Here is a 15,563-nt window from a genome sequence, read left to right as displayed (position 1 = left end):
GCACCCTCGTGGCCACGCTGCCTGCTGGTGTCCAGGGGCCCCACAGAAAATGAGAGGCAAACAGCAGCCGTTTGGTTTTTGTTCAGAGGCCATCCAGGTAACTACCAGCAGAGGGAAAGTGAGATTAAGATTCAGTGTTCACTCTACTCCCTGGCCAGTGGGACAGACCCCCTCAGCCCGTTTATCAGAAAACACCTCATTTCATTCACTCTCTTCCACAAGACAAACAAGTGTCCAAAAAACTTTGTTTTTATTATTAAACCTTGTAGTACAAACCTGAAAAGTAAACAAAAAACTGGCAATAAACAACAGGAAGTCTTCCCTCCCGGGGGAGGGGTGCAGAGCAGCGCTAATAAATTAAACGTCAGACCGTAAGCCGGAGGCAGAAGCTCACTGTCCAGACAGAGGGCAAGAGCACACAGCAAGGCCACGAGACCCAGACAAGCACATTGGAAAACACGACTCTGCTCATGTCATTGTTAAATATTCCAACACAGTTCAGTCTTCTGCCAACGACAACCGACAAAGTGTCACAGGACGCTCCTGACAAGACAGCCCCACCGGCGAGCTCAGTGCAACACGGGCAGCTGCGGGGTTGGTGCATCCAATTATGAAACAAAGAACAGCTTGTGAAAAGTTTCCCTTTTTTATTCCACACATACTGTACACACAGCCGGAGAAGGGCAACAGCTACTCCATTATTATTTTTGTTGTTGTTGTTCAGTGATGTAAGCAGCACTTATAAATGTTACAAGAAAAACCCTGTAAGCATCCAATCCAACCGATGAAGAAACTGAAGTGTAAGGCTTTTCTTCATCTCGTCTTCTCACCCCTCCCCTCCCCCACCCAGAAAAAGGCTCAAGTATTTAAAACAATTTACAGGCGTATGTACAAAAGGGACGGGATTTTTTTTTTTTTCTTTTTGTTACAACATGAAGAGAAAAAACAGACCAGATGAGCGCAGATACATTTTCACATTCAAAAAGAACGGCAGACCTCCTAGTGGCTCTAGATGTGATCGCCAACAGAACTGAGTTTAAAAAGAAAGATTAATGCTGACCTGTGAAGGCGTAAAACAACAAGCTGTTGCGACGAAGACGGAATGTTAGGAAGATTGCACATCCATGACAAAGAAGCACTTAACGGCTTCGATCACTTTTTTCCTTTTTTTTTTTTAAGGATGCTATTGAAGGGTTTTTTGATAAAGTAGCCAACAGCACCAAAAAATAACAGAATGGATTTCCTAATGAAATCAGGCACGGGTTTCCCTCACGTGACCCCCTCCAAGGCAGGCAGTCTTTTTCTTCTCTTTCCTTTTTTTCCTTAAGCAGATGCATAGTGATGTGCTGGTAAAGAGAACCTAGTCACTCCGACCTCCTCATTTTGCCTATGGTTAGGAAACAACGTCCACCTTCAGCTGCCATAACCACCCAAAGAAACAAAATGGGGATTCTCCGGTTTTAACAAACTCGTCCTGCGCACGACAGAAGAAAAGACAGCCAAAGTAAAGCCATTTCTTTCAAGTTTTGTGTGTGTGTGTGTGTGTGTGTGTGTGTGTGTCTCCTATCCCTTTTCCTCTCTAGAAAAAAATCTGCTCACATTACTGATGGTTTTAAAATTTGTTCTCCAAACTTTACCCTCTTCAAAACTGGGTTAAAAAAGCCTTTTTTTCCCCCAACAATTACAAAAAAAAACAAAAAACAAAAAAACAACAAAAAAAAACCACAAACAAAAATCAAACAAAAAAGGCTTTTGTCAGCCACAAGGGGCGATACAAATTAATAACAGCCCCTCAAGGGTTTTAAAACAGTGAATATACGGCAGTTTCAAAAATCTGACTGCAGTATCTAGGTATTCTAAGTACAAAAAAAGTTCAACAGTTTAATGCTAAAACAAAATTAGTTCTCTAAAACCAGAAGAAAATCTTCTTCAGAGCTAGTGCAAAGACAGCTTGTATCCTACAGCCAGTACTCCAAACTAGAATATAATAATTACAGAAAAATATCTATCCCCAGCCCAGGGTGCTGGCGTCTTCACGAGGAGGAGGCAGCGGCGAGCCGGGAGGGCGGCACGTCCACCGTCGCTCTCTTGCGGGGCCCTCTTTTTGGTGTGGGTTTACCGAGACAGTTCTCAATGCTGCCGTTTTTACCAGATACCTTGCCACAGATCTGATTGACCAGGCTGATAATTTGTTCCTGTTTCGGGTTGAAAGGAAGACACAGGATTAGCCAACGGAAGAGCGTCGCCAGGACCCCCCAGGGAGTCACCTTCATCAAACCACGTCAGAGCGGCACCGAGGGGGTGGGGTGGGGAGGGCTGGGTGGCCTTGGAAATCCGCCCCGAGGTTCCCGGGTGCGGCGGCCTGGGAGCTGGTTAGGACAACAACTTCCCGAGACCGAGGTCCCCTGGACAGGCACCTAAACGAAACACTCCTCCTCGGGGAGAAACCTGCCTTTTCTCATCTGGAAGCCAAGGAAACGGTACGCCAGGTCCTTTCCTGATGGGCAGCTTCCTAACCCCACTTCCCCCTCCAGGGAGCCCAGGAGCGCCCCCTGGTGGCTGTAAAGTCCAAACGTTCACGAGCTGAAAGCCCTGAAATACCTGCAGCCCCCGAAACCAGAGTAAGTGTGGGGCTGTTTCCTTAGAGCTGCTTTCCCATCTGGTCTGTACCTTCACCCGTGTCCACGAGGTCCCTCGCCGCCGAGACAACACAGCAGCAGGCTTCCTGCTGCCGCCACCTGGGCGCCTCCTCGGGGCTGAGAGGCCGCCCGGGGCCCCAGCAGGAAGGGGAGGGCTGGGAAGTGAGGGCAGACTCAGGCCTGAGGGCCCAGGGCCCCTCACCTGGCTCCCTGCACGGTGACAAATGCCTGGGGGCTGCTTGTTGCTCTCTCTGGCTACTCTGGAGCCTACTTAACCTGCTCTTGCAGATGAATACAAACACGTGTCTATAAACGTTTCTCATTCCCTCCTCAGCGAAGGGGAGAGAACAAACGCACAAGAGAACCATCTATCTGTTGGCGTCAAAAATACATCTGTAACTTTAACACAACTCGCAACCATCCAGTTTTAAAAGAAACCACGTGGAGGAGTATTAAAATGGCCCATGTTCTGACATACACTGCGGAGCACCTGCTGGAGCCAGGGACGGACAGACCAGGAGGACACGGGGACAGGAGGCCACTCCTTCACTCAAGCCTGAGGGTCAGCCTAGTCCGGGCCCAGGCCTGCTCCCAGGCACTGCAGACATCGTTGGGCCACTTAAAGCACTTGGGATACCCATGCTAATGAAGAACAAACAGATGAGCTTCAGTAAAGCCCAGTTACCTGCAGCTAAAGCCACCTGGGCAGCAGGGGGTCCGAGGAGGCAGCCGCCCGCCCGCCTGCACCTGTGGGACCGAACAGCTGGACAGAGGGGTCTGACTGCCGGGCACCAGGGCTCAGACCAGAGCTGTGCTCTCAAAAGCCATTTCTGAGATCCAACCCAGAGCTGAAAATTCCCCAATTAAAAAAAGAAAAAAAAAAAAAAATACAGTTCAACTCAACAGGGAACTGACTTGTGATTTTCATTTACTAAAACAGGCCACTGGCAAAGTAGGAGGCTGACAAAACCTTTTCCCTATGCGTGAGAACCAATGATTAAGCTTCAGACCGACAGACCCTACTACATATGTGATTCTTTTCCAGGATTTTGGTCACATCAAGACACCTAGCTCCAAGATGGGCTGGAGGTGGAAACTAACCCACGTTTTGTCGAGCTTCAGAATCATCTCGAGAAGCCCCAGCGCCGCCGGCTGTACCCTGCGAGTTGCCAGAGATGCTCTGACTCAGACACGAGGGTTTATTTTTAACCGTGTTCTGACATTTGCTGTTCAAGTGAAGAAGCAGGGAGGGGAAAGTGGTTATTGCCTTCGCTGAACATGCTCTTTAAAAACAAAGAAGATGCAAAGAGATCTATTTTCAGCTTTCCAATCTTACAATTTAGCCAAAGGCTTCTGATCAAGTCTGACCACAGCCTGAGACCCCACGGGTGCCCCCATCGCCTCCCGGGGCACCCGGCCCAGCCCTGCCCGGGGCTGCCATGTGTGATGGCCGGATGAGGCCGCCTTACGTGGGACTGTCGGCCCCAGGTTTCGGGGGCAGTGGGGATGGGAGAGCCGGCAGGTTCCACCCTCAGAGAGGGGCTCACGGCCAGACACCACAGGGAGGAGGACGCTTCTCTGGAAGAGGGCGGGCCAAGAGGGGCAACGGGGTCCCCAGAGCAGTCTCCCAAGGTGACCCCCCCAAAAAAAGGGCCACGTGTCTCCGGAGCTGCGAGCTTGTACCCGGAAACGCAATCGCAGAGCAGCCTGGAAGCACGTAAAACACACGTGACGAGACAAGAAAGGCTGCTCTGGAAGCGGAGCCCTCAGTGCTCCGTGCCGGCTGAAGAAGCGCCCTCCCCATGGGGGCACCTAACGGGCAGTGGAGACCAGCCAACACAGAAAGCACCTCATACGGACCTGCCTCTGCGGACGGCTGCGGTTTTCAGAGAGGGTGGAACTGGGATTTATTCAGAAGTTGAAGCCTTCAGGAGCAAACAGTGAAAGGCTCCGCGTCTGCCGAGGCCCCGGGGTAAGGACAAGGGCGCGGGCGCTCCCAGGGCCGCCCCCTCGGGCGCTGCCCATAGCTCAGCAAGTGGCCGCAGGCTCTGAAGTTCACCACGCGCAGACCCACAGCAGAACCGCTGGGAGCTGCGGGGGAGGGACGCCGACACGGGCAGACGGGCACGGCGATCAGCACTTTGTGTCCCAGAGGGCCCGGCCCCGCGGGGCTGGGGCCAGGAAGGATCCTCAGGCCGAGTCCCGGGCTGCTCTGAGGACACAGAGACCAGAGGGACGCAGCCGCAAGGCCCCCGAAGCGGCCCTCGGCCTGGAGGGAAGGGGAGCCCTGGCTTGGCCCTGCCGATTTCGGTCTCGGTCTGTTCTGGGCCCCGACTGGAGATGAAGGCACGGTCCCCTCCAGACAGTGGGGCAGCCACGCCCTGAAACCGAACTCCTTATGAACGGAGGCACCGAGGCCAGGAGGGAAAGCAGAGCTGAGCGCGCCGCGGACGGGCTCGCTGGGGCACGACAAAGTGCGGACAAGGACAAAAGTCCCTGCAGCCTCAGCTCCTGGTTTCTCCAGGCCAGTGGAGCTCGAGCCAGACCTGCCCACTCCCCCACCTTGGCGCGAGGGGCTACCTTCCCACCACGTCAGGCACCGTCCGGCCAGAAGGCACCTGGAACCAGGCCGGCTGCACGCGGTCACGACGAGCTGTGACACGGACCACGCGGGCGGGGGGCCGCTGCCACCCGCGAGGCACTGACCTCGTCGTAGCGGTACATGAGCTTCAGGCCACGGCAGGACTTCTGCTTCTCCACGTGGCGCAGGGCACACTCCAGGCAGAAGACCACATTCTCGTTCTCCTGCACGACCTGCGGGACGAGAGGCACCGAGGCTGAGGGGACTCGGGGATGGGGGACAGGGAGGTGTCCCGGGAGCAGAGTGTGGCAGGCCACCGCCCAGGCCAGGGGCGTCTGGGACCCAGAGACATGGGATACTGACGAGAACACCCACACGTCACCGGGATCGTCAACCAGGAAACAAGTAAGTGACCATCTCTGAGCTGCACCCAAAGGCCTCGAGGGCCCTCTTGGCTGCTGTGCACTTTCCCGCCAGAGGGTCTGAGCGCGGCGGGCTGGTGGACGGGGGCTGAGGGTTCTGAGGGCTCCTGAGACTTCTGGTTCAAAAACTACGCTGGTACAGGAGGTGCCAGAATGGTCACACCCTGGACGCTTCGGCGACAACGCGCGTTTCTCCTGCTCTTGGGCGGCTCGGTTGGTCCAGCTGGCTTATACCACCTCGGGAGGCAGCACCTCTGTCCACACTCCAGCCAGCACGGTTCCTGATCCTTGCCACGCAAGCCTGAATCTCCAGTGCCCTGAGGATGCACTGGCAGCAGGGATGGGCCGAGGCCCCGCAGATGCTCAGTCAGAGCTGTGTGTGTGTGGGCAGGGGGGGCATCCCTCACCCCAATCCTGACTCCCGGTCCTGGTCTCCCTCAGTGTAAACAATGCAAAAATGCTGCCTTGACACACCAGATGCAAAGAATCACAGGTCTTTTCATAAGGATTCAACGGGAAGAACTAGGTTTCTTATCTTCATTGATGCTAAGCAAAGACAAGAAAACAAGCTGGGGACTTCCCTGGTGGCACAGTGGTTGGGAATCTGCCTGCCAATGCAGGGGACATGGGTTCGATCCCTGGTCCGGGAGGATCCCACATGCTGCAGAGCAACTAAGCCCGTGCGCCACAACTAGTGAGCCCGTGCACCTAGAGCCCATGAGCCACAACTACTGAGCCCACGCACCACAACTACTGAAGCCTGCGCGCCTAGAGCCCGTGCTCCGCAACGAGAGGCCTGCGCACCGCAACGAAGAGGAAGCCCAAGCGCAGCAACAGAGACCCGATGCAGCCAAAAATAAATAAATAAATATAAGTAAATAAATTTATAAAAAAAGAAACAAAAAAAAATAAGCTGTAGGAATAAGGAAATGACACTTATTGGCACAAACACATCACCCGGGGCTAAGGACAGGAACAGACATACATACGAAACAGTGAACAAAAACATATAAACCCCTTAGTACCCAAGCAATGAAAAGCGTATATAAATAAAACCTCAATTTTTACCTATGTATTCAGGATATGTGCTTTTTAACATACCATTCTGGCTAAGAAATCCTGGTGACAACTCTCAAGGTACAGCTTTCGGAGGGAGAGCCTAAAAATGAGCCCACACCCTGCCGTTTCTGGAGCCCACGGGAAGGGACCAGGGCCATATGAGGTCACAGCAGAGTCACCCAGGCTCATGGGAAATACATGATGATTGTTTCCCACGAGAATAACTCCATTCTAATGCAAGAGGAACGAACACAGAACTATGCAGCTTTTATGAGCGATATTCACAAAACATTTTTAAGATCTGGGGAAATTCTTATGACTTGTTTGTTTTAAAGACAGCTTGATTCTTGACTGTATCCTCTAAAAAGCCTCTGGGAAAAGAAAGCTAGGTAGAAGAAAATATGTAAAGTGGGATGCGTGGTTGTTATGGACGGAATTATTAACCCCCTCCCGAAATTCAGACATGGAAGTCCTAACCCTCAGTAACTCCAGAGGTGACTTATTTGGAGAGAGGACCTTCAAAGACATAATCAGGGAAACTGAGGTCGTAAGGGTGGGTTCTAGTCCAATATGACTTACATCCTTTTAACAAGAGATTAACACACAGAAGCACACAGAGGAAAGGCCCTGTGAGTCCCTGATGGCACAACCACTGTGCCACAGGGAAAAGCGACCATCTATGATCCAAGGAGAGGCCTCAGAGGGAGCCAACCCTGGTGACACATTGATCTTGGACTTCCAGCCTCTAGAACTATGAAAAAAGGGACTTCTGTTGCTCAAGGCAGCAGTCGGTGGTGCTCTGACATGGCAGCCCTAGCCAACTATTACAGTATTCCTCCCGTGCTCTGACGTCTCATGTGTGACAAAGGGCATCTGGCTCAGCGGGAGTGGCCACATAGTCCCCTCTTCTCTGCAGGGCAGCCAGAGGCATGCCGGGGACGCAGGGCGAGGGGGTGAGACGGCATCACAGTCACGCAACACATGGCCAGGAGGCCAAGGGTCAGACCTGGGACACGCTTGCCGCTCTGCACCTCGGTGGCCACGTGGGGCTGGTGGGGATGCACGAGTGGGACATTGCGCAGGGCATGGGGCGGGCACTTACTACCTAAGCTTCTCTCTGGGGAGGGGGGTTCTGCACAGGCAGGTAGAGGGCAATGGCACCAGCTGAGGCCACAGCAGCGGGGGGCGTTCCTGCGTTTACAGAGACCTGTGTCAGGGCAGCTGCCCACGGGAAGCGAGAGGTGGGTCTGCACTGTCCAGATGGCCGTCCAGCAAGGCTTCTGGACGGGGTCGCCTCTGGCCTGGGATGGGGTCGGCATAGGGGACGCTAAGCATGTAACACAGCCCCAGGCTGGGCTGGGTCAGCCCCTCAAGGAGGCTGCAGGAGCGACCAGGAAGGAAGGCAGACGGGCTGGACTGTGGCAGTTCAGGGGGCCGCCTTCCAGCCAGGAGCAGGCACAGGGAGGCTGGGGATAGGAGATGCTGCTTGAACCAGACAGATTTCTGAGTCCATGGGGCAGCAAGATCAGGGCTGAAGAGAAGGTAAAAGAGACAAGGAAAGAGACCGGGGCGGGGCGGTCGGGGGGACACGTCTCCGCAGGGCAGCTGCTTGAGGGAGGATGGGCAGGGGACAGAGAAAGGCAGAGCTGGGGGTCAGGGAGATGGCGCAGCGGCCGTGAGGGAGGCGTGGGCTCACCATGGACAGGTAGCACAGGTGCTGACAGATCTGACACCTCCTCTCCGAGGTCTCCAGCTGCAGCCACTTCCGAGGCTTTTTCTTCCCGTCGGGCGCGGCACTGCTGCCCTCGTGGCTGCCGTAGCGGGCGGAGGAGTGGAGGCCGGCCTCGAACAGCTGCCGCCGCTGCCGCAGCTCCGTGTCCCTGTCCAGACACACGAGGCTCAGGGTGCCGAGCGGCTGGGCCGCGGGACCTCGGGGCCCAGCTTCCCCACCTGGGGCCTGCGCACGAAGTTGAAAGGCCAGACCACCCCCAAGGGCTCTCGGATGGCCGGGCCCTGCCGGCGGTGACCCCGGGGCAAAGCGCCCAGTGCCAGCCAGGGTGCCCCCACACCCGGGCCAAGGACGGACGTGACAAGCTATCTGCCGACGTCAGAATCAGAGGGTCAACAAGCGCGTGAAGATCGTGTGCCGTCCAGCAGCTCCGCTGAGCCTCTGCAGGCCACATGGGAAGCCACGCAAACGGTCACTTCAATTCCTGCCCCGTCTGCTCCTTCCCAGGGCCCTTCCTCGCTGGCGAGGGGCACCAAGGACCCGTGAGGCCAGGGGTTCAGGAGCCACCTCCTGTCCATTTCCACAAAGAGGGTGCACCTCCTGCAGCATCAGCACCCCGAAGTCTTCACCCGCTGGCCAAGCCCCAAGCGGGCCCTGCAGCTCCGAACCAGTGGTCGGCGGTTTCCCACAGAGGACGGGCCGCACCCCCATCCCGCCCGGCCTGGGCCCCGGCGGTCCTGTGTTACCTGAGCTCGTCCAAGAGGGCTGAGATGGTACTGAGAGTGGGACCGTTTTCCTTTTTCGCTTCCGCTTGTGCGATCTGGTAGAGTAACTTCTCCATGGAGAATGGCTTAGCTATGTGGCGACGTTTCATCTCCTGCAAGGGGCAGTCACGTCCCTTTAGGGTAGAATTTTCAACGCTAGGCAGCTGTCAAGGGCTTTCTTTACTGGGGAGGGGTCGCTATCTGAATTTTCAGATGTTGAATTCCATCTGGATTCAAAGCAATTGAAAACTGTACGACAATCGTGTCTCCCTGGAGAAAGACACCAGACACCAGGTACTCGTTCGTGGCTCCGCCAGCCGAGAACAGTGTTTGCCTTCAACACCTTCAGTACTGACCTCCCAGTACCGCAGTGGGTCAGTAACAGAGCTTGACGACTTTCATGATACAGTCAACCTCGAACAGCTCTCCCTCTCTAAAACAAACTCTCAGCCTACTCAGGTTTCCAAGACTCACTGAAATTAAACATTATCTACACACAGACACACGTACAGGAACGCGTGCCAAGGGCCGCCTGCCTACCTTGGCTGTCTCGAAGCCCATACTCGTCCACTGGGTGGTGGCGAAGTGCACGGTCTCAGAGACGCTGTAGCCGCAACACACTTTGGACACAAAGGATCCCGGGAAGCAGACGACAAACTGGCCGCTCTGCTGCACGGTCCTGTGCACCTTGATCCCCTCCCTGCACAGCACCTCCGGGGAGATCTGTGGAGACGAGGGCTGAGCCGCGCGCCCACAAAGGGCCGCCCTCCTGGGTGCCTCCCTCCCACCGTCCGGAGCTCTTTCCGCGACAGCCTGCCAGCCCACCTGCCCCTCCAGACGGGGCATCGGGACTTAAGCCTGCTCCAGACACAGATTACGTTTTGTATGAAAGACGTTTTGTTTCTCCTTTAGAAAATAAAGAGACGTAACTCCTAAACAAAGGAGTAGGAAGTTCTAAACAGGCCCAAGAGTGACGACGATTCAGGCAAAGGCATGGCCGCTGTGAGTGCCCCGTGTCCCCACGGGCACTGACCGGTTGGACCGGGATCCGTGTGCACAGCACGGGGGCTGCTGCTTACCTTCTCCGAGCCAAACCCAGAGTGAGGCGGGCCCAGAGCGAAAGGAGACCCAGGCAGGGTCAGCAGAGGCCGGAAAAGCCTTGAGCTCAGGTTGTCAGAACACAATTCTAGGCTAAAGAGGTTCCCGGCAGCTCAGCAGGCTCATGACTGTCTGAAAATAGGGTCAGCAGCCGCTGTGCTTATCCCTGAGTGATCCTGACCAGAAGCCCAGGTGGCCCAGTCATCCAGCTGCCCAGCCCAGCCCAGTCGCCATTTACAAGAAAAAAAAAAAAAAAATAGAGTCAAAGGTCCCCATGAGCACGAGCCCCGTGTCCTGGGCCATCAATCAGAGGAACGCACTTTAGTTTGGTTTTCCTAAGAGAGGACATTTTGCTTATGCTGGATCCCTGGAGGACTGATTTTTCATTGTCCTCTTTACCTCTGAGGGGCAGGTCGACAAAGAGGGTGAGTTAAGGAAACCACTGCGTTGGCCCCGCCACCTCACGCAAGCCCAGCCTCCACCACCATCTTGGCCCCGTACCATGACGTTGCTCTCCAGCATCTGCAGGCCGGGGGTGCCGTTGGCTTGCAGCAGGGTGTGCACCACGTCCTCGAGCTTGTTCTCCTCCTCAGCAGGAATGCAATACCTGGGTGGTTTGGAATCAGCGCAGAAGAGGTTGACAAGGACCCTCTGCCCGGGAGCCCATCCTCCACGCTCCCCCAGAGATGAGCAAACAGCAGCCTGGAAACTGGCCTTGGGTGCAGGAGGGGAGGTGGGCCCGCTCGTAAGCGTCCCAGGGTCTCTCCTCCCAGGGCAGCTCTGCGGCCCCTGCAGCAGACAAGCATGTTCAGCTTTTATATGCAGATCTGACCTATGCGTGAGCCAAAAAGCCTTCAAACCAAAAGCAGATGTTTAAAAGCCCCTGTAAATCAGATCCAGACACACCCGCACACTCAAAAGCCTCTCGTGAGCCTCCCAAGCTGCGACTTATCGCTGGGCTGGCACCTGACACTTTTCTGTAGCAGACAGAGGACGCTGCAGGACCAGGATGTGGTGTGGAATACACAAGAGACACGCAGGACAGCCAGCACCACGAGGGCCTGCGTCAGGTGAAGGGAGCGGCCGCACAGGGGCTGGGGCTCCGACAACACGGCCCCGCTCTGGAGCCAAGGAGCCCTGGAAGATGGTGGAAAGAAACGCGGCCCGAACTCAACCCGAAGAACCTGGACCCTCAGTGCGATCCCAGGGCTCAGGAGAATGGGAACTGCCACTTACGTCCCAGGAGGACCCAGCAGGGACGCACCTGCCACCTGTAAATCCTGAGATCCTGGTGCCAGTGGTCAGCACGCGAGGCAGGCACATGCAGCCTCCCCCGGGCCCCCTCCTCTGGGGCCTCCTAACCCCGCCGTCCACAGGCTTCAGTGGGACATCTGACACCCCCGGAGCCGTGTGACAGGTCTTCAGGCTGCCCAGGCCTGGTGGGGAGGGTTCAAGTCCTGACTTCCGCTGCCGAGTGAGAGGAGGCACTCGCCACGTCCAAGGCTCTTTTCTTCTAAATGCTCGTTATTTCAATGCCAACATATTCTGTTAGGGATTTGTGATTTAAATCCAGGGTTTCTAACCTCAATCACATGTTTTAAGAAAAACCACACACCATGAAGTCCTATCCGGCCGCCTCTCTACCCCCCATCAGTGAGGTTCCAGGGATTAGTTTTCACACAGCCCACAGAACCTAGGGTTTCCCTGCCTCTCACTCAACGGCCAAGCAGAACAACGACCGCCGGGGCCACGAACTTTCACCCCATCACCGTGCGGGGCGCGGGCCACGTCACTCCACTTTCCGATGAGGAACCAGGGTCCGGTGGGGCCCGTCACAGGCCTGCGTGGGACCCTGTGACTCTCAACCCAGACTGGCCGGTGCTGCCCGGCAGCGTCTCCGTGGGGAACGGCGCTCAGGGCTCAGTGGCTCCTGGAGGAGACCCACAGCGCCCACGCGGCCAGCCGCCCTGCGCAGGACCGTCCGGCTGTCCACCCTCAGCTCTGCCCGAGACCCCAGCCCCACCGCAGAAGATCAACCACAGGGCCTGACCGCCTCTACACCAACCGCCACTCGCCCTGACACAGCCGGAAGGCAGGGCGAGTCGTGATGGCCAGACTGCTGCCCACACTGGCTCCCTGGAGGGAGAACATTAGTTCTAAGACTTTGTTTGTTTTAATAAACGATGCTAATCACCCCATTAGGACAATAAACACAGTTAGTGTGGGATGGATGCGGTGCCGGTAGCCCGTGAGACGACAAGACATCTGATTATTTGCAGTGATTTCCCATCTGCCGTCGTAAACAAAGGAGCTGAAGAGCCAGCTCGGATCAGGGCTGGTGAGCCTTACAGTTAAGGATCACGCCTGGGAACCGGGCAGAAGGCTTCCTGGGAAACAGACAAACTCGGAAATCTCCCACGGCAGAACTCGACTTCCAGTAAGACCTACTCTCTTCTCTGCAGTCGGTGGACTGGGCACCACTCCTGGCCAGCTTTCTGCTGTACTCTGTTTCTGACCCTGCTATGAAACGAACTCCTGGAAATCAACCACCACCAGGGGAAAGCCTCACAGGAGAAAACCCCCGTGTTAGCAGGCCACTGAGAACAGACGCTCATCTGTTTCTGAGCATCACCTGAGCAAATTCAAATATTCTCAACCAGCTCGACTTCTAACACAGCTCCCCAGGCCGATACGACACGGAACACGGGACAAACCCGCAAAGTCAGTCCTCCAAGGCTGTCAGCCATCAGTGAGCGTGAGGTGGCATCAGGAGGCCTGGGGCCGGCGTACTCACCAAATGCAGTCAGCACCAGTGTGTAAGTAGTCAATGTAGGGAAGGTGGTTTTGGTCTCGAGACCAGCATGAGGTAGAAAAGACCATGCCAATATTTAGCCAGGGAATTGTCACTCCTAGAACACAGGGGACAGGGCAGGATGAAGACCAATGTCTCAGGGGGACAGCAAGAGAAATTGCATCTTCTCCCCAAACCAGAAAAAGAAATGGGATTCAAAACCAGACAAAAGCCAGTGATTAGAAGGGACTTGCTCTTTCCTGCTTCTTACACAGAAACCAAGATCACGTGACAAAAAACAGTCGTGAAAGAACATCTTAACTAGTGACTTTAGGCAGGAGGCAAGATGTCCAAGGAACACGACCACGACTGTTGTCGACTGGCCACCAGCCAGGAAGCGGGGCCCCTTTGTTCGGGGTAACCCCTCCCCGCCAGCGTGGAGTCACCCACGCTGGTCACCTCCTCCAGGGGCCCCTTCTTCCCACAACACCCAGGACAACTGGTTTCCCTCCCGGCTGTGAGGCAGTAGCCCCACAGAGTCAGAACGTTAGCTCTGAAATTGGCCAAGGTGGAAAGCTTGGCCATTACACATCTGCCCAGCTTCTAGATGTGCGATTTGGTTTACCTTTCCGCATTTTTACTGACTTCAGCCATGATGCTGACCCCTCTCTCTTCTCTAACAATCCCAGTTCTCTCCACGCGCCGTGCGCCGCAGTCCCCTCCCCTCCAGCTCTTGACGGGGCGAGCTGGGTCCACAGCCACCCGAGGCAGGCTTACCAGGCACAGCACCAAGGTGACGCAGGATGGAGCCCGTGTTATTGGGGAGGACGGTGAGGTTCCATCCGTGTCTGCAGAGGAAAGCACAGGAGCGTCACTGACGGACGTGGAGGGGCACTGTCCAGTCCCCAGGACACGGGCAGGAGCGACCGACGTTACCTTGAAAACGGTTCTGATTTTCCCACCGGGAAGCCGCTGCCGTGGGTGTTGGTGTCCACCTTGCCACAGTGCACGGCCACATGGCAGTCCTTCTCCTCCACGAGCCTCCAGTACTCTTGCTGCGGGGAGAGGGAGGGCTGTCAGCACCATCTCGCTGCCCGTGGCCGCAGGGCCCAGCTCAACTCAACGATGCGAGATGAAGGGACCGTCTTCGCCTAGAGCAACAGCCACTAGGGAGCAGGGGGACGGGGCTGCAGACAGACGACCGCACGCCCACGGTCACGGCGGCCACATCCATAGTGGACGACTGGATAAACACAAGGTTCAACGTCCACGGAACACGCCTCAGCCTCAAAAAGGAGGGCAACTCGGACACGTGACAACACGGATGAACCTCGAGGACTTCACGCGAAGTGGAATAAGCCAGTCTCAGAAGGACAAATACCGTGATTCCACTCCCATGAGGTACTCAGGACAGTCAAAGTCGGAGAGGAAGAAGAGCAGCGGTGTCACGGGCTGCGCAGAGGGAGGACGGGGGCTCAGTGTTTAACAGGAACCGAATTTTAGTTTGGGAAGATGGAAAAGTTCTGGAAATGGATGGTGGTGACGGTCACAAAACAACGTGAATGGACTTCAGGGCCACTGAACTGCACTTAAAAATGGCTAACATGGTAAACGTTACACATATTTTACCACGATTAAAAATCATTTATACGAGGGGCTTCCCTGGTGGCACAGTGGTTGAGAGTCTGCCTGCCGATGCAGGGGACACGGGTTCGTGCCCCGGTCCGGGAAGATCCCACATACCGCGGAGCGGCTGGGCCCGTGAGCCATGGCCGCTGAGCCTGCGCGTCCGGAGCCTGTGCTCCGCAACGGGAGAGGCCACAACAGTGAGAGGCCCGAGTACCGCAAAAAAAAAAGAAAAAAAATCATTTATACAAAAGGGAGGGAGAAAGCGATAACAGCAAAGGGGCTGAAGACATCCGGCCACCGTCCATAGGTATAATGACCACAGCCCCAGGCAGGCGTCTCAGCAGACACACGCTGCACACCCCCAATGAGCGGGCTGCACGCGAGGGTCGGAACCCCAGGCTGTTACCCAAGCCAGCGAAACAGATGGGGGAGGGATGGGCATGACCTAAACGACTGCAGGGCAACAGGGGGTCGGGATGCGCTTTGCTAACAGGTGAGAGGTTCAGTTTCCCCCCTCACTGTGTCTCCGCTCATCATTCCAGAAGTACAGCATCACCCACCCCTGCTTCCTGGAACCCCACTTAGAGGAGGAAGCCTCACCCACGAGCCCCCGGTGTCAGCCACCACCCCACCGTGCGGCTCCTGCAGCAAAACCAGCCTGGGGGCGGCCAGATGCCCCGCGTCAAGGAGAACGTCGACAGCATTAAATGCCCGGGTTCCTCAAACAGGCGTCCTAGCAGGCAGCGGATGACGGAGCAGCAGTCTGTCTGAGGGGACCGGTTCAGGCCAGTCCTGCCTAGACCCATACCAACCTCTGCTGGGTGAATAAAGAGGCAAGGGAGGAAGGGGGC

General features: G+C 55.8%; 1 protein-coding gene across 4 annotated transcripts in view; it reads right to left on the bottom strand.

Annotated features, from left to right (window-relative positions):
- Positions 1–233: 233 nt before the first annotated feature.
- The window catches only part of JARID2 (jumonji and AT-rich interaction domain containing 2), a 242,643-nt gene continuing 227,313 nt past the window's right edge, over positions 234–15,563 (bottom strand). For 2 of the 4 annotated variants that reach the window (XM_024764233.1, XM_024764213.1), the window contains 9 exons: positions 14,020–14,138; positions 13,861–13,931; positions 13,087–13,201; positions 10,794–10,899; positions 9,735–9,917; positions 9,177–9,307; positions 8,398–8,581; positions 5,346–5,453; positions 234–2,195 (listed from right to left, as the gene is read on the bottom strand). In XM_024764233.1, coding sequence (XP_024620001.1) covers positions 2,034–2,195; positions 5,346–5,453; positions 8,398–8,581; positions 9,177–9,307; positions 9,735–9,917; positions 10,794–10,899; positions 13,087–13,201; positions 13,861–13,931; positions 14,020–14,138 — 1,179 coding nt within the window. In that variant the 3' untranslated portion in view covers positions 234–2,033. Of the gene's footprint in view, positions 2,196–2,613; positions 3,866–5,345; positions 5,454–8,397; positions 8,582–9,176; positions 9,308–9,734; positions 9,918–10,793; positions 10,900–13,086; positions 13,202–13,860; positions 13,932–14,019; positions 14,139–15,563 lie in introns of those variants that run through there. The other 2 variants (XR_003005824.1, XM_024764221.1) reach the window with 2 other exon arrangements.

Source organism: Neophocaena asiaeorientalis, unplaced genomic scaffold (genome assembly GCF_003031525.2).
Source record: "Neophocaena asiaeorientalis asiaeorientalis breed wild unplaced genomic scaffold, Neophocaena_asiaeorientalis_V1.1 scaffold427, whole genome shotgun sequence".
NCBI lineage: Eukaryota > Metazoa > Chordata > Mammalia > Artiodactyla > Phocoenidae > Neophocaena > Neophocaena asiaeorientalis.
The sequence above is the reverse complement of the archived record's forward strand: the minus strand, read 5'-3'. Positions and strand labels throughout refer to the sequence as shown.